The sequence below is a fragment of the Anabrus simplex genome, chromosome 10 (assembly GCF_040414725.1).
Source record: "Anabrus simplex isolate iqAnaSimp1 chromosome 10, ASM4041472v1, whole genome shotgun sequence".
NCBI classification, from domain to species: Eukaryota; Metazoa; Arthropoda; class Insecta; order Orthoptera; family Tettigoniidae; genus Anabrus; species Anabrus simplex.
The window spans coordinates 16286474-16310011 of NC_090274.1; the positions used below are offsets into that span (position 1 = coordinate 16286474).

Genomic DNA, 23538 nt, shown 5'->3' on the forward strand with positions numbered 1-23538 from the left:
GGAAAACAAAACATCCTCTTGACTTCAAGCAGGTCCATAATATTTCATAAGTAACAACTTCAGAACACGAATGCCTTGCCTTTCAATAATTTATTCTGTCATTTCCTCATAATCGCCATCTTTGACATGATAATGGCCTCGGCTACCATGTGTACGTATTTTATTTGATGCCGTCTAGACTGCGTGCACATCAGTTTTGATGTTGTTTTACTCTACATCCTTGAGTTGATCAATTTTAAACTTCTTTCAAGAAATAAGTAGCACTCACAATTGCAATGAAAAAATGGAAATGGCATATGGCTTTTATTGCCTGGAGTGTCCAAGGACATGTTCGGCTCGCCAGTTGCAGGTCTTTTGATTTGACTCCCGTAGGTGACCTGCGTGTTGTGATGAGAATGAAATGATGATGAAGACGACACATACACCCAAACCCCATGCCAGCGTATTTAACCAATCATAGTTAAAATTCCCGACCCTGCCAAGAATCAAACCCGGGGCTCCTGTGACCAAAAGCCAGCACGCTAACCATTTAGCCATAGTTTAGCTTCATGAAATACATCCCTAACAAGTGCAGTTATTTGTGTCAGAATCTGGAAAAAAGTTCAACTTGAGGCCATGTACTGTTTTACATAATGTGACAAGTCATGCTCTACTTTGAGATGAAAATGAGTTTCTAAAATGCAAATGAAAATATTCATTTCAAACTTCATGCGATGTGCGACACAGTTATACATGTTGTGACTTCCTTGAATTGTTTAGAAAGGAGGCATACTATCATTGAGAATGAAGTTGATTATTCAATTTACTGATGGACAACAAGAAATTGTGAATCCTGGGGAACATGATTTTATTTATAACAATGTTGTCTTGACAGGCTACATACAGAGCTTTGTAAAAAAAAAAAAAAAGACAAAAGACAGTTTACCAAGACAAGAATGTGAAAAACAACACAGAAGTTTGAATTTAGTTTTTCTATTATACTGGATCTAATTTGCAAAGACTACTCAAAACATAACCAAACTTTGAAAATACTACGCCAATGCCAAGTCTTAGAAGTGGCACAGTATGGTATCCTTCCCAACCCTTGTCGCACATTTCTAAAACAATTGGTTATCATCAGCAGCTGTTAGCATGAGATGGCGGAATATTACGAACACTGTATTAACATTCACTTCAGCTTCAGACTAGAGAAACCATTTACAGACACACACAGAGCGGTATGGAAAGCACGGCAGATTGATTTGAACTTAAAAGCGTTGTCAAAAGTGCTGTACACCTCAGGGTCAAACAGCGAACTGAGATGTTTGAGAGAAAATGTGTCAGCAGAAACAAGTCCTACAGCCTCCACCATGGCATCATTGTTGTTGTGCGAATTATTGACAAATGTCACAAATGTGCTTCCCCATCCACCTTATTCACCTGAGCTAGCCCCAGTAGAATTTTTTCTGCTTCAAAACTGAAATTAATCCTGAAAGGATTTATGAATCAATAAAAATTTTTAAAAAAAAGATCATACTGAAATCGCAGGCAGAATTGAGCACGATCCTCCAACTTGCTGATCGCTCCCGAAAGTGGAAACTGTTGGTAGCATAGTATTAATAGAGAGGACACAAAGATAACTAGGCCACAGATGAGCCCACTAAGAGAGTTATTTTCGAAGTTCAGACATTTCTTGAACAGTCCTTGTATTTCTTTAGAACGTTTCAGGAACAATATTCACAACCGAATGAAAATTTTGAGTACACTGCATAGGTGTAGGGATGTTGCTCACATTTTGTAGATATCAGCTATGAAAACAATGCCTTTTAAAACAAATCTGCATTACCTGGTTCCCCAGTGAATGCAGCCACCTGGAAAACGACTCTTCTTCTCCCTTCTATCGATAATTTTAAAAAAACTGTGTTTGACCACATTCTTATCTTGTGACTGCTTTAAGGGCTGCCTGGCTGAGGCAGTGAAGGCATGCTCGGTTCGCCCGAAAGAATGTGAGTTCGAACCCTCGTCAGGAAGTCGTAAAATTTAAGAAACAAGATTTCCACTTCCGGAGGTGCACATGGCCCTGAGGTTCACTCAGCCTACACTAAAAATGAGTACCAGGTTAATTCCTGGAGGCAAAGGCAGCCGGGCGTGGAGCTAACCACTCTACTCCAAGTGCCGAGGTTACGGATAGTGAAAGCCTTTACCATCCACTCCAACAAGTGCCTTCATGGCCTGTATGGAGATGACTTTGCTTAAGCGACTACTTTCCATTTCTTGTTTTATAGCACTACAGGGTCTCTCTAATAAATTCAGACCGTCGAGCGGCATTTTTACTCTCGGAATCCTAAGCAGCCGTACAGCAGGTTCTTGACTTTGCATGCAGCGTGCCCATGCACGACCTTGCAGGCATCAATAGCCACTCTGAATCTCAGCTGTTAACATGGTGAGACAGTTATCATTGTAACACAGTGTTTTCGTACGTAAAAGTTCTTTCAAGTGCAAGTTGGCTCGACAGGTATGAAATGCATTTGTTCAGCAATTTGCTGGTGAAGTGCCACCTTCATGAGCACAGATTTATGTAAATGTAAATAAATTTGAAACTATTGGCTCAGTGCTCAATAATTCACATGTGCGCACACGAACAGTTTGAACAGAGGAAAAGCTAGATGACATTGATGTGAATCTTGAATGGTCACTGAATAAATGACTCACAAAATTAGCGCAACAAGTAGGGGTTATGGCTTCTTTTGCACACAGAACTACAAAGCTGTTACAGATCAAACTGTACAAGTTTACATGGGCCCATTGTTTAAAACCTGCTGCGAGAGTGAGGTATTGTGAGTGGTATCTCGCATCACTGAATGATCGTTTATTCGACCCACAGCTTGTGTTCTTTTCGGGTGAGGCCTGGCTTCATCTTAATGGTTGTGTGAACAGTCATAACTCTTGCTATTGGTGTGCAGAAAATCCTAATGGTGTTTGTGAAGTCCCTCATTATGAAGGATGACACTTCCAGCATCTTTTATAAGGTAAGATTTCATATAAAATTGTATACACGCTTAAAGCAGGGCGGCCGCGTACGATGAAAGTTGGGCTGAGGAAGCTGCTGTAGCACTCGGTCTGGGTTTATAAGAGAGATCCTGTATTTTACATATGTACAGAAATTCATGTCTTGTAAGGCTTTGGACTTTTTATCCAGTTATCTCCTATTTAACCCATTCACCTCACATTTAAAAGGTCACTCTGTTTACTTAGAAACCAGATTTAAATATTGTGGCCCAATACAGTGCATATTAAAATGAAGCTTATCAAAGATCTTAACAAAGTAGGAATATTTTCATGCTATGCTTTAATTTAGCATGCACAGGATTTGTACTCTTCAACAATGATGCTTCAGAATGAGGATGTGATAGGATAAATTTCAAAACACTTCACAGAATGAGGAAGAACTTGATAAAAGGCTTTTAAATATGGACATTAGAATGCAGAGAGCAAAATAATCCTCAATAGTGTCAAACCACCTATCATCACCTATGGGTTTTGTTTTGTCTATTGGAATTGGATGACTGTTTCTAAGAGCGTCATTTGTGTCATGCAATTACTGAAAAGATAGAGCTTCGAGTATATTTAGAATACATAAACACTGCCAGAGGATGATCCTGAAAGTTTTCAAAGACTTCACAGTTTATGGTAAGCAACTGGACAGTTTCTTCTGCCACTTTCATCCTTTTTTTATGGCTGTGCTAAATCAACCAAACTTAATTATCATGCACACTCTTCTTACTTGTGATCTACTATCTAAAACACTTTCAAGCACTTCCAGCCACAGTGAAAATTAAAGAATATTTTTCTAACCATCAGTTCAATATCATCTTTTCAAGCATCTTCAGGTGTTATCTACCTTCACAGTGAGCAAAACTTGGCTGCGGCTTGCAGTGCTCAGCCGTGGATATTTTGAGCTTGTTCTATTCTCTCTGACTCGTTCTTTCTTCTAGTTTCATTTTTCAGCCAGCTTGAACGTTCTTTAAATTCAGATAATGAGTCATTTCAGATTTCCACAACGTTCACAACTATGTCACAATTTTATGTCCACCTAGTATAGTTTTCTCGCAAACGAATTGTCGCGGTCCCAAGTAAAACCAATTTTACTGCATGTTCAGAATCACAAAATGGTGGACAATCATCTGATCTTAAAAGCAATTTCAGTACACTATGTGGACCTTCCTCTTTTGGAGTGTTATTATATTTCTGGGAGTGAGAAGTTTTTACCGTGGGAACCAGTAATGGAATGAAACGATAAGACGTATTGTACGTCAAAAATGTAACAGCCTGTGTTCAGCAGGTAGGACCCATCATCTAAAATGAAGGTCATGAGACAAATGGGTTAAATTTTAAAGTTAGACCTCTAAAAGCAAAAGATGGATGATAATCAGCTTCTTAACTCCATTTTAAAAATTTTCTCAGTGTCTGTCATGCACTGAAATCTTTAGTTTGTACACAATGCCATATATACAACAATAGCGATTAATCTTCGATTCTGACTTGGTTGAAATAAACAAGCACTTAAATTAACAGTAGGCTATATGATGATGATAGTGAAAATGATGGAATTCCTGTTCAACCAGAAATTATCAATAATATAAAAATAAAATGTCCTCTAGAGGAAATTCTTCCACATACATCTTCACTCACTGTCTCGTACATGAGTCAAGTCCTCTCGAGCAGCAGTCTTAAAAGGTTATGTACAAATGACTTTCTCTGTAAGAAATGAGCTAGTCTGAACATGCAATTCTGTTCAACTCAATCTTGAGGAGTCTTATTACATTCAAACAAGAATCACCAAAATAACTTAGGTAACAGTTCAACGAGTCGTCGTTACGAGTTGTCGTGTCAGCATGAGGTCGATGATCTCAACAGCTCGGTGCTCATCCAGGGCCTCCAAGAAGTTGCGGATGTCCTGCACCGTCACACTTCCGTGAAGCTGAGAGAGAGAAAAGAAAAAAACAATCATACACTTTCCAATCACTATGTCTTCACGCATTATTAGTACCATACTGACCCGAATATGAGAATGCCTTGACCTTTATGACAGTATTTACAAGGAAAAAATAATTATCAATCCAATTACAACTAATTCAAGCTCTGATATAACCAAGAAAAAATCTATTCATGTACAGTGTTGCACTGTTGTAACATTTTACTTCCAGTTCATTTATGCTTAATTGGAAAGCTTTTCCCTGCATTGGTATTCACTCTGTTATGCTCTATCAACCATCTCAACCATCACTTCTTTTTTTTTTTCCTTGCTAGTGGCTTTATGTCGCACCGACACAGATAGGTCTTATGGCGATGATGGGATAGGAAAGGTCTAGGAGTTGGAAGGAAGTGGCCGTGCCCTTAATTAAGGTACAGCCCCAGCATGTGCCTGGTGTGAAAACGGGAAACCACGGAAAACCATCTTCAGGGCTGCCCACTATCTCCCGGATGCAAGCTCACAGTCGCGCGCCTCTAACCGCACGACCAACTCGCCCGGTCAACCATCACTGGTCTGCATTTGGGGCTGACACCCTGGTAGCAGATTCCCTATCAGCTTTCACGACAAAATTATTTTCAATCAGCATAAAGTTATAAATGACCTAAAATGCAATCACGACAATTTAGCAAACAGTCCTCTGTTAAAAGCAGAGCAAAAGTTCTTGGTTGTAAATCAGTTCATATCTCTTATATACCCTCTGCAGAACGCTAATACCACTAAAATTCCGCACTCCTTCTTAATTCAGGTTGACAAGATCGCGAGAAGCACAATCAAAGAAATTCTTCAGTTACATGCACACACGCCTGACAGCTCTCTATACTCTGCAAGGAATATGAAGGTGCTTGGGCTGTGGAAAGCAAAATGGGAGGCACCACTTTGCAACATCTTAACATCTGTCACTCACTAGAGAAGGCTGATAATGAGTACGGAACATCACTGCGCAATCTGGTAGAAGAGAGGAAACTGTGTGTTCAGAGACTTGACCTAGAAATGCAGTTAACACCCAACTCAAAGAACTTAGCGCAAGGAAATTAACAGGAATGCTAAGGGGGAAAAAAAAGAGTATGGCAAATGGTGTGTATTTAGAACTCACGGTAATGGAGCCACCTCTATCCGGAATACACACCGGCAAACCGATGGATTGACACCCTAAGGCCCGGTTTCATCAACGTGGTTTAAATATACGCTTAACTCTGGGTTTGCTAATTTAGGGTTAATATTTTAACTCATTCTTACAAGTCAAGTGTTTCACCAAGCTATTTCGGCAGAGGGTTAACTAACACCGTATTAAACCTTGCTGGAAAGAACTGCCATATCAAGAGACTAAAGAGACTAAAAATCACGAGACTATGAACACACTTTTTGCACGGTTCTTTTGTTTATTTTTTGTGCGATATTTCGTTTTCTTCCTCATTTCAATTGTAGATAATATTCTTCCATGATCGTGATAGAATTGATTGCAGTGATCGAAAAAATGGAAGAAGTTCAGAAAAGAAACAAGGGCAGAGATTTTTCTGGTTTACAAGAAACATTACCATTTGAATTAGCCACCAAGTACAAAAGCATAAAGAGGGCAAGAAGACTGACGCTGTAAAATTAAAAGAAAAGGAGGACACAGGGAAAAAAACGATGGAATTTAATAGTATTGCCCGTGCTACAGGCATCTTGCAACTATATCACGAATGTGAAGGTTAGAATCACCGATTATAATCAATTCACAGAAAAATAACCCGTTGTCTCCGACCATTACATAAAACGACCCTGTGGTATAAAGCCTTAATGAAATCAATACCTGCAGTATAGGAGAGAGAGATGCCTGTAGTCTAACCTCTCGCGAATTTCAAGGACGACTTTAATGGCGACGGTTTTTGACAGAAATTGTTCCACAGATAGATTTTGAAAGTCATTCCTTTTTATCATAGGCCTACTTCTGTTAGGAACACCATTTAACAAATTTAAATAAAGCAACTCTGCATCAAACGCATGATTTGCAGTGGCCATTTTGCTTTTAACCTCAAGTTAACAGCTTAACCCAGGTGATAGGAGGGGTTAACTTAACTCCAGCTTTAACCTAAGGGTTAATATTAACCCTCCTTGATGAAACAGAATGAATAGTCCAATTCAGAGTTAAAACTGTGTAACTCGAGGTTTAACCCACATTGATGAAACCGGCTCTAAATGGACTCTCCGGATCAGAGTGCAAGGCGAGCTGAAAATGCAATACAACATGGTTCCTGGACGTAGCCGGGATGGAGTCTGTAGCGAGCCTCAAACCATAGTTCAATGTTCTTGGCTCATGTCCATGGGAGGACCTGCTTAGGAATGTTAGGCAGAACAGAATGAGATCCAGAATTGCAGCAGCATTCTTCCAGAAAAGTTACGAGGTACTTGAAGAGGTGCCATGTGCTGGTGGTGGTGGAAGTAACCGGCGAACAGTTGCAACTGACCGAGATAAACATTTTGCATATATTCTGGACTGCACCATCTCCTTTTCCTCCCAGTGCCCAGTCACCAGTCTTTGTCTACACATCATGCTAAGGTGACATTAGAATTTGTTGCAGTGGATGTTTGACACGCTCCTTGCGCGCTCCAAGATTAAGTTTCAGTTCCTCACACAGTTTCAATACAGGTTTTTAGTTCAATAGTTTGGTTCGGTAACAAAGTATGCTTATAGACTTTCAATTGTACAGTACGTTGTTCAACTATTAGAATTGTTAGTTGTTCTACTCTGTTGTGAAATGTAGTGGATATGCCATCAAAGTTCTCTTCAAACCCCGGGAGGCCCCTGTGAATCTCATTATGAAGTTAATGAGGACTATATCCCATTAGCTGTGAGACTTCATTTTTATAAACATGCCAACATCTGATTGTGAGGTGTAGAGTTGATGATTCTATTTTTATGTTCTATGTAATATCAGACTAAACAGTTTATCATTTCATTAAAAGCAGCTCTATTAGACTTATAGTGCACACTCATACGTTACAAAACCAAGCGTGCGACCTGACGAGTTAAAACGTCCTGCTTGCAGACCTTAAGACGCAGTACTTATTGGATGTAACAAGACCGTAGCTAACAGCTGAATCACTGCTTACAAGGTGTGTTCGCAATGGCTGAACACAACACAAGCGAGTTAAGAGATAGTGAACCGGAACGAGGGAGAATGTGCACTAAGCAGACCTCCTACCCTTGACTACGCCACACCAGTCACTCAGAAGGACGCTTACGAAGTATTTGGACTATAGTCGGGTAGTGGGGGATACGCCCCCATTCGTTGGTATCTAAATGAACAAAATTAATCAGTTACTTCCTATCGTACAAAGGCAGACCAAATGGCAAGTGTCACACATTTCACTGGGAAATACCAAACTCTTCTGCAGCTTGTACATTGCCTCACATACGTAATTTATCATGAGCTCCATCAATTTTATACCAGATGTGGCACGCAAGTTAAGAGACCTGGTTACTGAATTTAAGGCAAGCCTCAGGTAGTGTAAACGGATGATGCAGCGTTCACGATACTGTCGCAATGATATTACACACTGACAAGCAGCAGATTATGCTGATAAACTGGTTGCCTATTTGTGTTATATAATAAAACCAAGGAAAGCCCACAAATGTTTCCTTGGCCAGGTGGGAAGTGCAGATGAAACTCCAGCATTTCTCGAAATGCCAACAATGTTACTATGGACAAGATAGCAGGCTCGTATCTCAGAGAGATCCAAAATAAGATATTATTGGTTAACTTGTTTTTAGCATTCGAAGATATGCTTGGTTTTTATTTTTAAATTTCCATTTAAAATTTGGGTGCGGGGATTATTCATGTACATACGCTACGTCAATAGATCTCTACCTTTAACTCAGGCATCTCTGTAGCTGTACTGGAAGAATATTAACACTAGAACCGCGGCTGGGTCATTTGTAACCCAGCTGTTAGTTCTTTCTTACATATACTCTGAAAAAGAACTATTTGTAACAAGCGTAGAGCCAATGAATATACCAGTACCTGCGCTGGATATTTATTTTGAAATTTAATACACATAGTATATTTTGATGTAGAATATTAACCCTAAAAATAAGGACTATGTGGACAATAAGATTGCCCCACTTCGCTGACCCACAATGAGTCCATTTCTAAGCCCTTGCTCCTATGGCAATGCAATTATACAGTATAGCAAGAAAGGCTTCCACCTCCTCCATTTTTAGAGACCGATCATCTGACATCAGTACACACGATGTATATTATGCTCCATATAGCTTATTTGTAGGAATGGCACTTCACACGACACACAAGTTGGGAATACATAATATTCTGTGGCTGTACACTTGCTACAAATATTTTTTTTGTAGAAGATAGGGAAGAAAGAAATAGCAGCTGGTTCACAAATGACCCAGCTTGAGTGTTAAATCAAATTAATAATTTTGTTGTATTTTGATATTGTGTTATGTGCTGACAGCCTGCTATAATCATGTATCCTACTCACATCAGCATAGTTGAGCAACAGTTTGGATGGACTGGTAGCATTCCGGATATTGGGCACGAGGAAGCTGTAGTCCAGAAGATCTGCCAGATTCACCCAGCCTTTGGAAGCATCCAGACATTCGCACACTTTTTTGAATGTCTCCTCATCAAACAGACCATTTTCTGAAAACAAAACACAGTACATCTGCTGTTAGATTGTATTTAAAAGACAGGAAACAAATATTTATACATATCAGAAAGTCCGAGCTAGGTCAGTCTGTGTTTGTGCGTACTAATCTCAAGAATCAACTAATAGATTTTTGATGCGGTATTCACCATTCCATAGAGCACTTATTAAGTCAAGTTCAGGTGTATGAATTGTATGAATCATTAACCTAAAACAAAAAGGAGTTTTTCTTTTTGCTAGTGGCTTTACGTCGCACAGACAAGCATAGGTCTTATGGCGACGATGGGAGAGGAAAGGCCTAGGAGTTGGAAGGAAGCGGCCATGACCTTAATTAAGGTACAGCCCCAGCATTTGCCTGGTGTGAAAATGGGGAAACCACAGAAAACCATCTTCAGGGCTGCCGATAATGGAATTCGAACCCACTATCTTCCGGATGCAAGCTCACAGCCGCGCGCCTCTGACCGCACGCCAACTCGCCCGGTCAAAAAGGAGTTAAGCAGTGACTATTTTAGTCAAGGAAGTCTAACATAATGAGGTTATTTGACACCTTCTAGGTTTATGTACTTATACTGCCAACGACAGTCCTCCAGTATGTGAGGAAGATGTGTTCGCAACCGCTGAACACAACATGTCAACAAGCAAGTTGAGAGATAGCGAACTGGAACGAGAGAAAGAACCGTAGAGCATAAAAAGCTCTACAAAAAAAAATTCTGGGATTGTATAAAGAGTGGTCGGAAACAACGTGAACCGGGTATATTAGCATTAGAGAGTTTGTCATGCTGATAAGTAATTTGAAAGAAATAATTTAATATCTTGCTCTGTTGTAATTTTATGAGCTGCTGAAGTTAGCCAATCAGTTCGCTTCGCGGGGGAATTCAAGTGGGCTTTGTGCAACGCTGCTTCTAAATCTGTACGTGACTTATGACTGGCATGAGAGCACCAGTCGAAGAACAGAACATCGCCAGGGGAGAGAACCCAGAGCTGGCAGCAACGCGCCAAAGCAAGTACGCTATGGTGCCACGGGCTGAAACCAACGGTATGTTTGTGTTGGATGCCGATTTCTGGGCATGGCTCTCAAGCTGTCAAGATTTAGCAGCAGAGCCGCGCAAAGCCCATTTCAATTCGCCCGCGAAGCGATCTGATTCAGCAGCCGATAAAATGACAATGGTGCTAGATATCGAATAATTTCTTGCAAGTTATTAATCAAGCATGACCAACCCTCTAATAATAAAATAATAATAATAATAATAATAATAATGTTATTTTGGTTTACGTCCCATTAACTACTTTTACAGTTTTCGGAGACACCAAGGTGCCAGAATTTAGTCCCGCAGGTATTCAAATACCTGGGGAGTGAATTAATGGAGAATGCTCGCCTGGATGGTGCAATTAGTAAGAGGATTCCAGCTGGAAGCTGTTTCTATCAAAGTGTAAGAAACATGTTATGGGACAAAGATGCGCCAATGGAAACAAAGGAAACTATGCACAAGATGTGTTACGTACCCGTAACAACTTACGGAGCAGAAACTTGGACAATGACAAAGAAGGAGGAGAGTCGAATACAGGCAGCCGAAAGGAAGTTCTTGAGGAGTATGATACAGAAGAGTAGAAGAGACAAAATAAGGAATGAGAAAATCCGGGAAGAAACTGGAATCGACAAAATGAATGAGAGAATACAGAAGAGCCGATTAAGATGGTTTGGGCACATTAAAGCGAATGAGTCATGAAAGAATATCAAAAAAAAAAAATGATGGAAATGCAAATGCAAGGAAGGAGAGGCTGCAGATGACCACAATTAAGACGGATGGACACAATTCAATGCAGCATTAGAGAAAGAAACCTGGACTGGGACACAGTGTTGGAGGAGGAGTGGTGGAAAGACCGAAGAAGTGGAGAGGAACCACATTTGCCCCTACCCGGCTACAGCTGGATAATGGGAAATGATGAGGAGTTCTTTTACGTGTCAGTCATTCTACTGACACGAGGATGATGTATATGAGCACCTTCAAATTGCAAGAAATAAATTTCATAATAAATCCGTATTGTCAACCTTCAAATAGCACCGAACTGAGCCTGGATTGAACCTGCCGAGTTGGGGTCAAAAGGCCAGCGCCTCAACTATCTGGACTACTCAGCCTGGTGACCGACCCTGTAACGCTCATATACCTGGTTCTCGTTGTTTCCGACCACCCTGTACAGCTATCTGCAAAACATAACCCTCAATGCTTTTATATTTGCATTAAAAATTCAACCTCAAAAATCAAAACCCTATATTGACTCTGAATCGTGTAATCCTTTTCAAAATAAATTGTTTATGCAATTCGGTAATCTTAGCAAGATAAAATACCCTGCACGAATCACTTAGGAGTCAGTTTACAAACATGGGGAGAAGGAAGCGAGCTAACAGGCAGACGGCCAGAAGGGCCTTGCAAAACATCGCACTGAGCTACATACATATGTACAACTTATGTCGCCTACAAGGAAATCTTACGAGGTCAATCAAGAGTACTCCTACGCAAAGTCAGAGCGGTTTGTTAGTAAGAATATTAGGCAAGATGGGCCTGCATGTGCAATAATTTAAATATATGTAAAATTCCAGAAAATGCTCATTATTTTGTTTTTAACACTTTAACCAACACAAGGAAAGGTAAAACACCCTACAGACTAAGAAGACGTAGCTGAATATAAGAAGTAAATGACTAGGATCACAGAACATACGTTACTTACTGTGCTCTGATGATTATAACGTACCTTCTGAAATTGTACATTCTGATATAGGACTGTCACACATTTCTTCCTTGACTTCTACGTGAAGCTCCGGAGTATTACTCCTCCTCTCTGTCTCCTCCTCTACCTTCTTTAGCAGGTCAAGGATCTGGAAGAGAAATAACAAGACTTTGTATTCCAGCACCTCCCGTTTATGCCATCCCTTAGCAAAAATTGTACATCTTCCTGTCCTTCAGCATTCAGTCTGGAAGCACCTCCTCAATTCTCTTAACTGGGGCCTCAGGCTCTTCACTCCGTCAAAACTAACGTTTTAGAAAATAGGGTACATAATAAAGAAAACACATTAACAGATTATACCTGAAATACTAGTAATTAAAAATAGAATGACATGTTTATTCTTGAAAGAACACTATCATGTTCTATCAGATCACACCTTTCTTAATATTCTGAATTGATGATTATTAACAACTGTAAACACTTTTATGTTGAAATTCTGTTTGTAACTTTCTAATAGTTGAAAGTTATAACTTGTCTTAAGTGCTCCAGCTGTGCTAGTTTGTCAGTAACCTCTTGCTAAGTCATGGTCTGCTGACTTCATCGGCTTTCGTGGAACTGTACCTTGTAGCTTTATTACTAATCTTGTCGCATTTTAAATTGCTTTTTTTTTTTTTTAATTATTATTATTCTCGTATCAGAAACATACATGTTGTACACAGTTATAATTACTATATTACATTTGCCCAAAACTTGGCCACTTCCAATGCATTTTTTGATGCTTGATTAGTTCATCTTCTGTGCAGGAGGCTGGACATAGTCGACACTGAAGCATATGTTGGACGGTCTGGTCTTCTCCGCAGTCACATTGGATTTTTCTTGATCTATGTAGCCCCATCTTGCCAAATTAACCTTGGATCTGCCAACTCCAGATCTCAGTCTATTCAGGGACTTCCAGGTCATCCATTCTTCGTCGTAGCCAGGAGGCAGAGTTTCAGAAAATTTTATCCAGCCAGGAGGAAGGTAGGATGTAGCCCTCCATAATTGCAACCTGGCTTTTTCAGTAGTGGTTCTCAGTTCCTTTGAAATTCTGAGAAAACTCTTCCTTGACTTTAAACGTTGCAGATGCGGTTCATGCCCATATAGAGGATGGGTCCTTTCCTGTTCCACTGTCTAGTTTACCGGTAACTTTCCATTACGTCATATTCCAGTGACATTGTCAGCTTTCGTAGAACTGTACTTGTAGTTTTATTATTATTATTATTATTATTATCATCGTACTTGTGAACGGGACTAAGGGGTAGATATAGACTACATAGATAATTATCCTATTTGAAGTTTTTGTTATTATTGTATTTTAATTTGTTTCTTACAATGATTTTGGGGTTGTTTGATGGACATTAATCCACAGGGTGTAGCGTAATTGTACAGTCTTAATGGTATTGCCCCTTCTGATATCCGTCGAGAGGTTGCAGCAAAAAACGAGAGGAAGAAGGCGGAAACATCTGAAGTTCACCCTCTGTATGGATACAGGCCAGTTATTCCAAGACTCAAATCAAGGAAAAGTTTCCTCAGAACAACAGAAGCTCTTAACGGGACAGCTCAGCAATCCCGAATTGATATGTGGCGCGCAAGATGCACTCGTTCCGAAGAATGGCTGACACCAAGTGAAGAACTACCACATGGAAGTAAAAATATCCTGTTGTTTTTCTATTTTCCAGACCTCGTTCTTGTAATCATTTAATAACTGCAGTCAGGTACATGTAACTAAGGACACAACATAGTTCTGTCTGCAAATTATGTATTTTCTCCTGTAACAGAAGTTGCTGTGCCTTGGAAAATGCATCTGCATCGACTGGATCCAAAGAAAGCACAAACACCCTAATTTTGTCAAAATTCTCACCACATAGCAGCCCACTCAATCCACGATCCCCAGCGAGTAATGACCAGGAAATTTGGTAGGGGGAGGCCAGTGGTTTCCCTGTAGGCAACAACACGACTCGGAGCTTTCAGTAGAATCTTCTTCAGGGAAGAGATGAATTGATCTACAATGTCTTTGTTCCTTATGGATTCACAAACCCTGTGAAGGGCATGAACCAAGCATGCCACATGCTCCACTTAAGAAATAAAGGTTTCAATTGGTTAACAGGTGAAACCATGTATGGAGCTTGGTCCGTAAACCAAAAGAAGTTTTTTCAAACTTGATACCAGTACGCCACAGTTTTTGGCAGAAGTCCATAAGCGATTGCATTACTGTACTGGCATTGGCTTTCTGCAGCTCATATATTTTTCCCAACATGGGCTTAACGTTCTCCCCTGCTAAGGGAAAAACTAAAATGTTCAAAACATATCGTTCCATTGACTCTTATGGTTTCAGCCACAATTATTCCCACATCACAATCCGACACTTTCTCTGAGTGGAATTCCTGCTTGTGTAAAACCTGCACACAAATCAATGTTTAATTCCTTCAAATTTTGGCTTTTAAAGAACTCTGTTTAAACGCATTTCATAATAGAGATTGCTGCGATTTGTTTGCTTGAAGAGTCAGATTCATTTTATGCTTAGAGCTGGACATGTGTTGTTTGATGCAATCTCGCTGGTGTTCTTCATCTAACAAAATTCTTGAATCACAAATAGTACATCGCATAATATTTCCATCAGTGTATATGAAATCTTGTTTGAAATCCTGAGCCAGAGCAACAAATCAGGCACTGGACACCTTTGGCATCGTAAAATTTAGTAGTACACTTGTTTAGTAACGTAACCAAGTGCTAACACCAGTTTACTTGTTAACTCATTGCAACTATTACAAAACTCCCTCTTGCGCTCACTCGTAGATGTCCACACTCTCTTATAACACCGCGACAGTTACCAGAATATCCTCATTCATGCTGGAACTGCAGTCTCAGCGATTTCTAGTACGTAGCTTCGAACAGAACCCAGTCTCAATTCTCGGAACTACGCGGGTGCTGTTGCTGATATCTCTGCGTCACCAGCCTCCGCCTCCATGTCAACAGATGATGTTTCTCATAGTAACAAACTCATATTCACGAACAGCAGGCTACTGATTCTGGTGGGATAGAATCAGTCACTGTCAATTGCATTATTGCGGGCTACATTATAGCGGTAAAGCGAGAGAAAAAGGTTTTGTCGAACATACAATTATTTTCCATTGTTGCAGGTGTGGTTTCAACTCCTGCGCAGTGTTTCCTGAAAGATGTAGCCTTCTATTCACATGTACACAGCAAGCTGAGGAGACGTTAATTGAAAGTTAAATATTTTATATTGATCAGAAATCTTATAGAATAAATTGGAATTAAAATTTAAAGAATAAAGAGGGGTAAAAGGGGATTATGGGCATGGTTGGGAAAAAGAGATAAAGGTCCCAAACAACGGTAAAAGGTGCACGAAAAGTGCCTTTTTTCGCAACTAGAAACAAAATTTCACACTGCGATATATTTTCAAACAGCTTTAATTTACCCTAACAAAAAAGGTGTGCACCTAAATTGCTAACCCTGGTTATAACTTAAAGCTAGTAAACATTTCTAAAAACCTGTTATAATTGACAAGTAGAAAATATCTTCGTTCTTTTTGTGTTCCCATAACTTGGAACGTAGAATGTAAAATGTCTTCTCATAGCACCGTGTTTGAACTGGAAATTCCTAGTTGCATCTTGTATGTTGAGAATAATGATATTTGTGGTGGAATTTAATGTTCCTTCAAGAATTCAAAAGTTTGTGAAACACCTATTTGTGCATAAAATGGTTAGTTGGTTTGCAATAGGTCCCCAAATGTAGGAGCATTGCCCCACGTTTTTACTTCCTTGGGAGTGGCCCACCACTTGTAGCCTCAGCTTTTAACCTGATTTATTTAACATCAATTGGTACATGAGCCCAACTTAGCACACGGGGGCGAAACACTGGCAACCAGGAATGAGTTAGCTAGAAAATTTATACAGTAAAACCTCGTTAATTCGAAGTCGTTGAGACTAAAAAATCGGACTTCGAATTACGTGATTTCGAATTAACCGCCAATTCGCAATTCAGAAGTACCAACCCTTGCCGCGTTACGAAATATTCTAAGGCCCGTTACTGCATGCAGTTAACCTTGATTCACAGTTTATACCTTTCAAATGCCATGAAAAAAGAAATATTTCCAAAATTTATCAAAAAATGTGCATTTACAGTATTCAAATAATACTTGCATATCTCACTGGCAAATATAACCTCACGCAACGAAAGAAAGAAAAAAAAAAAAAAAGCACAATTCAAAGACGAGGAGAAATCTATGCTGGCTCCCATGTGCAAGTGCTTTATTCATTGGAGTACTATACTATATGCATTTTAGATGCCTTGTATTTACACAGAAAGTAGCCGATGCCCTTAAAAACAAACTTTCCTATGACTCTATCCTTGTACAATTTCCCGCCATGGAACTTCTCTCGTACTTCAGAAATGTAAACACTTGCCGCGTCACAAAGTATTCTAAGATACATTAATACATGCAATCACCTCGATTCACGGTTTAAACCTTCCCAATGCCATGGAATTACTATTTCCGAAATGTATCCAACAAGGTGCATTTACAATGTTCAAATAATGTACTTGGATAAATCACTGACAAACATAACCTCACGCAACGAAAGAAAAAAAAATCACACAATTCAAAGACGAGGATAAATTATGCTGGTTCCCCTGTGCCAATGCATTATTTTTTGGATATCTGTACTGTTTGCATTTTTAGATGCTTTGTACTGGGATGGAAAGTGCCCGACGCCCTTAAAACATTGTAGCTTATCGCACTTTTCTATGACGAGGGGATAGTTTCTCACTTCCATGTGCACTGCAATTGCAACGCACTACAATGATCATCATCCCCAACCCTTGTACGATTCCCCGGCTGGCACTTCCTCCTTTAAAACAATAAGACCGTTTGGGCTCGCTTTAAAATAAACAATGCAGTTGCATCGGCAATGACAGTATTGTTCGGTACCTACGAATTTATTATATGAGCCACGCTTTTTCGTCAACTGTCGGCATCGCCAGTGTTCGCGCATTATGTTTTCCCGCACACTGCCTGTTGCGTGATATTACGGCGTTCCATAAAAGGTTGAGTACAAAAGAATTCTAATTTCATTCAACTTGGCAATCACGAAGCGCACTGTAGACCCACCGAAGTGAGTGTAAGTGCGGAAAGCTACCCCTCCACGTTCCGGAACACGCGTTCTATTATGACGCGGATAAATTTCGAGTTGAAATTACTCTGTAACATACCGGTACTATTGTTTTAAAATGTAAAGGCAGTTTCGAATTAAAAGTCTGAATTTCGGTAATGGGGCCGACAATGTACTTCAAATTACGAATTATCCGTATTTCGAATTAAACAATTTAAATAACATGCAGAACTGTATCTCATGTTTCCGGGAACGAGAGCTTCTTCGAATTACGTGGGATTTTGAATTAACCGATTTCGAATTATCGAGGTTCTACTGTAATGTCCAATAACGGACCATTTATATTGGTATTGTAAATTTACTCATTCGGGACAAACATTTCAGGTTCCCTATGGGAATCGACACCTACATCGTCCGTGTTTTGGCCGTGAACTCTTGGCTATCAGAGCAGGCAGCAAGTTTCTATGAAGACGCTACTGGTATTTAAAACTTAGTTGTAAGGTATGATAAGTGCTTAAACAAACTTGGCGGCTATGTTGAAAAATAGAGTAAAGTATGTAGAATCTGGAAATAAATGTGGTGTTCGAAAATCATCTTTCGATTTTCAAATGGCCCTTACTTAAAAAACATGCCTCGTATGTTAGAGACTGTTTTAAGATTCATATGGAATTGTATGTGTCTGTACTTTTATGAATTTCTACCTAAACCAAAAAGTGTAGCTGATGATCTTTAGTGAATCTAAACAAAACTTGTACTACTTGTAAATTAAATTTGCCAAAGGAAAAATAAAAGATATACATTAATTGGAACCATTTTTCTGCTTAATTTATAGAAAGTTTCATTTCACTTCATTCCAAACCCTGTACAGAAACATAATAAGAGTTGGACACAAAAGTGAGGAAAGGTGGAAAAACAAAAGGGAAATAAATGAATGGGAAAGAAAGTGTGTAAGAACACAGAAGTGCTACAGAGGTGCAAAGAGATACCTACCACACTTCCATCGCTACATGGGTACTGAAAGAAAGAGATTAAATTCTGGACAGATGGAGGAACGAGATGAACCCTTTACAGACAGAATAGAAAGATCAAGATTATAGTGGTATGGGCACATGCAGAGAGTGAATGAAGAAAGACTGATTGTTATAAGAACAGGAAGAAGATCAGAAGTTAAGGAGGGGGTAGAGGCCAGACAGAAGGCAGTACAGATGTATGTTTCCAAGAGACCCAACCGAAAGCTGGAAACTGTTCAAGATGATGACTTGCAACTTATGAATGACATCTCAAGCCTACCCAGCTCTCACTCCCATACAGCAAAGCTGGTCTGAAAACAGACCACTGTGAGGATAGCTTTTTCCAACAGCTCCCGTCTTTCTTACAGAATAACTGCAAGCTCACTGCATTAGCTTTGCTGCACCCTGATTGGTATATTACCCTCCTGAGAAATACACATCCTAAATACTTGAAATGTTACACCTGTTTCTGTTTTGTATTCCCAACATGGTGTTCAATGCTATTAGGTTTCTTCCACACCATGGCCACTTGCATCTTGGAGATGGCTATTTCAATACCTTATGCATAATTCACAACAATCAAGGAGTCTAAAAGTTTCTGGCAGTAATATTACAGTATATCTCAGAGCAAGTGAAACATTAATCCTTCCACTGCATTACCAGTTATCTCCCCCTGTGTCAAAAAAAATTTCTAAATGGGTTGAATTAATCAATTTGTTTTGATGAAACGAGTCTTACCTCTTTGTTGTTACTTGCGAGGTCAAAAGATGTGTGTCCTTTACGCTCTTTGTCTCTCTCGTTGTCTTCGTCCTCGTCCTCCTCGTAATCATCAATTCTCAGACGACCTTCATCATCGTCGTCATCGTCTTCCTCTTCACTCTGAGGTTCTTCTTTCACCACAATCTCCTCTCCAGGTCCCTTTTCCAACTCCTCCGAGATCCGCTTCAGGTTGTAGTTCTCTTTATGGGGATCAGCCTGAAACAAATCACAACCATTACCTAATGTAAAAGAGTGGTCAGTGATTCCCTCCATTGAGAATTGTTTGGGTAAAAATGCCTTTGCCTCAGTAACAACCAATGACTGGGGGACTAAGCATGCAACTTGTAGATATAGGAATGGGAGAGTTTTGAGATATCTTTTGACCTTTCCTCGAGAAAGGTTCTCATCTATTACATAGCTCTGAAGAGTAGGCAAGATAGCTTGGTTCCACGGCACCACTCCTATACCTTAACTCATCAAATGCAATTAATCAACAATCTACAGTAAATTTTGCCTTCCTACATTTGCAGAAGTAATTTAGTATATAACAGACCTTTAAAAGGTGGAGAGCAACTCTGCACTGTCACGTTCCCTCTCATATTGAGGTTCAGTTAAATATGCCCACTCCTTTTTCTATTTTTACAAGCACAGCATGAATATTGTGGGAGGATCCTATCGCTATTGCAGACAGTAGAGAATTAGCTGTCTTTAGGTGAGCTTGATCCCAGCTCAGTCCTGCATTGGCCTCATGTTAGTAGATTTACTACTATGTAAACAAACTCCTGCAGGGCAAAATTCCAGCACCTTGGGCTCTTCGAAAACCATTAATGTAGTGAAATTAATAACATTATTATTCTCACGACTGTTTGGGTGTAGTTCACTTTGTGCATGGATCACTCCTCACAGAAATACTGTAAGCATGAAAGTAATGACTTACTCAAAATCTATAAATTAACCAGAAAAAAAAAAAAAAAAGAAGCTGTACAAGGAATGGACAATTCTACAGAATGATATAAGAATATTGTTAATTGCATTCAATTTAACCCTTATGCTTTCAAGGTAAAAATCCATCGTTATCTGTCTTTGTTGTTATTATTTACATGCCAGATAGCAACAGTTTGCACAAAATAAGAACAGTAGTTTTATTTCCCGTTATACTCCGCGGGAACTGCCGACTATCCATATTTATCGATATTCTTTAGAGTTTAAAATGTGCTCACTGGAGTTCGATGTCTTGTTTACGTCGTGGTTGGCGGCAAACATGCAAGCATTTCTCTGTTTTCGTTGACGATACTGATTATATAGTGAAATTAAGCAGTATCATAGGCACTATATTTAGTTTACTAATTAGTTCATTATTTAAATGGTTTTTTAGGTAATTAGATGCATATTGATAGTCGGATATAGTTAATTTAACGTCTAGTTATTTATCGTGTGCAACATGGTGAAGAGAGTGCTGATATCATGGAATATCTTGACAATTATTTAAGCGATTATGTTTCTTTGTCCGAATCAGAAAGTATAGATGACGATAATAATCCAGCACCTCCAGAAAGAAATGGGTATTTTATGCAAAAATGGCTGACATATTTCAGTGGTACATCAGTTTACAAAATTTAACTTATCCTTGGATTTAATGCACGTAGAATCTTGATATTTACCATTCTAGTAAACATAACCTTTCTACTAACATCAATCACAAACTTGTGCAGTGAACACCATTTCTCAGAATTATTTCAAAATCTGAAACTTGTGATATACCGTATTTACGCAAATAATACCCACACTTTTTTTTAAAAAATTTGAGGCACGAAGTTGGGGTGCAGGTTTTATTTGCGTCAATGTTGGCATTTTTTTTCTTTTCAAAATCAGCCCTCCTAAAGGTAGGGTGCAGGATTATTCGGTGGTGGGGATTATTCGCGTAAATACCCGAATTTACGCAAATAAAACCCGCACTTTTTTAAAAATTTGAGGTACAAAATTGGGGTGCGGGCATTTTTGCGTCAATGTTGGCATTTTTTATTTTCAAAATCAGCATTCCTAAAGTTAAGGTGCGGGGATTATTCGCGTAAATATGGTATACTCTATAAGTTTACAAACATTCATGTTATCTTTATTGGTGTGCCTTCTATGTAATTTTAAAAGAAGTATGTGTATAGTGGGGTCAATATGGCTGACAGTTTTCACACATCAGCTGAGAGCATGAAAGTGAAAGGGTTAAAGAGTTAAGAAGTAGCAAAGGTAAAAGAATCACTAAAGATACAAAGTAGTCCTAAAACATATACAACCAACTTTTGTATTCTTTCTGGGTTTGCAACAAACAAACGTTTATATACTTTGATAAGTCTACGAACACAGCAAATATTTTATTAATAAGTTCCAAACATACCTTAGAATCCATCAAGAGCTTCACAATGGCAGGCGAGTTCACAACGCATGCGATGTGCAGTGCCGTATTGCCTGCATAGTTGGACAAGTTCACGTCCACGGAAGTCTGTAAGTACAAGAAGAGAACATGGCTCTCAATATAAAGAAACTTACTACTGTGATAATACAAACAGCAATTAGCAGATTTACTCACTAGAACGTATCAACGTTGGGTGTGCAAAAGGTGCAGGTAGGGATAACCAAGAGTAAGAGAATGAAGGATTGTGTCAACTGTTATTTAAACATCCATATAATGCTCATTTCCACCATGGGTATTATAGAGTACATACTGACAGACATAGCTACATTTTTAGCTTTTTGTAGATACTATCACAGTTTTGATCAGGACCTGCACGTTTATCTTTAATCGCACAAACACTAGCCACCATACTCTCCATGAATTAGACGCCAGCATATCAACATTTCATTATTAAAATTATGGATCATCGAGACGCATCTGGCTAGGAAAGATTAGGAAAAGGGGAACCAGGAAAGTGTATCGCAGAAAGAAAAAATTTTGGTTAAATTTCACTACCAGATTAGAAAAGGACAGCAAAACTTGGATAACTCACTGGCAAACATAAGCTCACGCAACGAAAGAAAAAATGAAAAACACAATTCAAAGATGAGGACAAATTATGCTGGCTCTCCTCTTGGATTACTGTACTGTTTGCATTTTTAGATGCTTTGTATTTGCATGGAAAGTGCCCAGCGCCCTTCATGGCTTATCGAACTTTCATACGATGAGGGAAGGAAGTCTCTCGCTTCCGTGCGCATTGCAACACAGTACTGTGACCCCTACCCTTGTAGGATTTCCCGGCTGGCTTTTCTCTCCTTTAAAACGATAAGTTTCATTGGCACTGACAATATTGTTCAGTGCGAACAAGTTCATTATATAAACCACGCTTTTTCGCCAGCTGTTGGCATCGCCAGATTTCGCGGATTATGTTTCTCCACACACAGCCTGCTACGTGATATTGTGGCGTTCCTTATACCAATCGACCACAAGTAGTTTTTAATTCTCTCATCTCATAAAATAAAGTACATTAGATACAAAAGCGCCCAACGTGATGGCAAAATCCTTTCTTTTCTTAATCTTTCATTGTAATTTGGTCTCCGGTATAGTGTTCATTGTCAGTTTCTGGAAATCTTGTAAATCGCGTAAATTAGGCCTACGTCAAATTTTAAAGTTTATGTTGAATTCGAAAACACAGTTTCGAATGTAAATATCGATTCTCAAAATTCTCGAATGCATTATATTCAATTCGCCCGTTACTTGCATTTGCTATAATCCAATCAAATTGGAAAGAGGGGAAAAAAATCATCAAAACTTCAGAAATTACGGTTATTCGTGACCTTGAGGTAATCTTAAAAGCGCGCTCGCTGCACGTGTCAGTACGAGATGGAGATTATACAAACCATTTAAATGTAACGTGCGCAAATAAAACTGCGGTTTTTGGCATTTAAAAACAAAAACGTAAAATTCCCAGTCTTACATTAGAACCAAAACAGTAATAGGCAATCCCAAAACCTCCCATGGCTTTTTTTTTTTTGCTGATGACCTTCGATGTTAGACCCCTTAAAACAACAAGCACTAACTTTCTTTTTTATTGTAAGGTGCAACATCTGTTCTTGTCTCGCTAACACAATCGTGTACGATAATATTAAAATACTAAACTTGTGTTAAGAAAGAGCAGTTTCGATTCCTGCCTGAAAGCCCAATTACGCTACAGTGCCTTGAGGAAAGTGCCGAAAATCTGTTCGGCAGTACGATCGAAAAAAAGTA

The 23538-nt window shown here is 39.2% G+C and overlaps 1 protein-coding gene across 4 annotated transcripts in view; it reads right to left on the minus strand.

Annotated features, from left to right (window-relative positions):
• Positions 1 to 823: 823 nt before the first annotated feature.
• The window catches only part of Rel (Relish), a 116895-nt gene continuing 94180 nt past the window's right edge, over positions 824 to 23538 (minus strand). For all 4 annotated transcript variants that reach the window (XM_067154664.2, XM_067154663.2, XM_067154666.2 and 1 more), the window contains 5 exons: positions 21715 to 21819; positions 19305 to 19541; positions 12413 to 12536; positions 9497 to 9657; positions 824 to 4960 (listed from right to left, as the gene is read on the minus strand). In XM_067154664.2, the coding sequence (XP_067010765.2) occupies positions 4841 to 4960; positions 9497 to 9657; positions 12413 to 12536; positions 19305 to 19541; positions 21715 to 21819 (747 nt within the window). In that variant the 3' untranslated portion in view covers positions 824 to 4840. The remainder of the gene's footprint in view (positions 4961 to 9496; positions 9658 to 12412; positions 12537 to 19304; positions 19542 to 21714; positions 21820 to 23538) is intronic.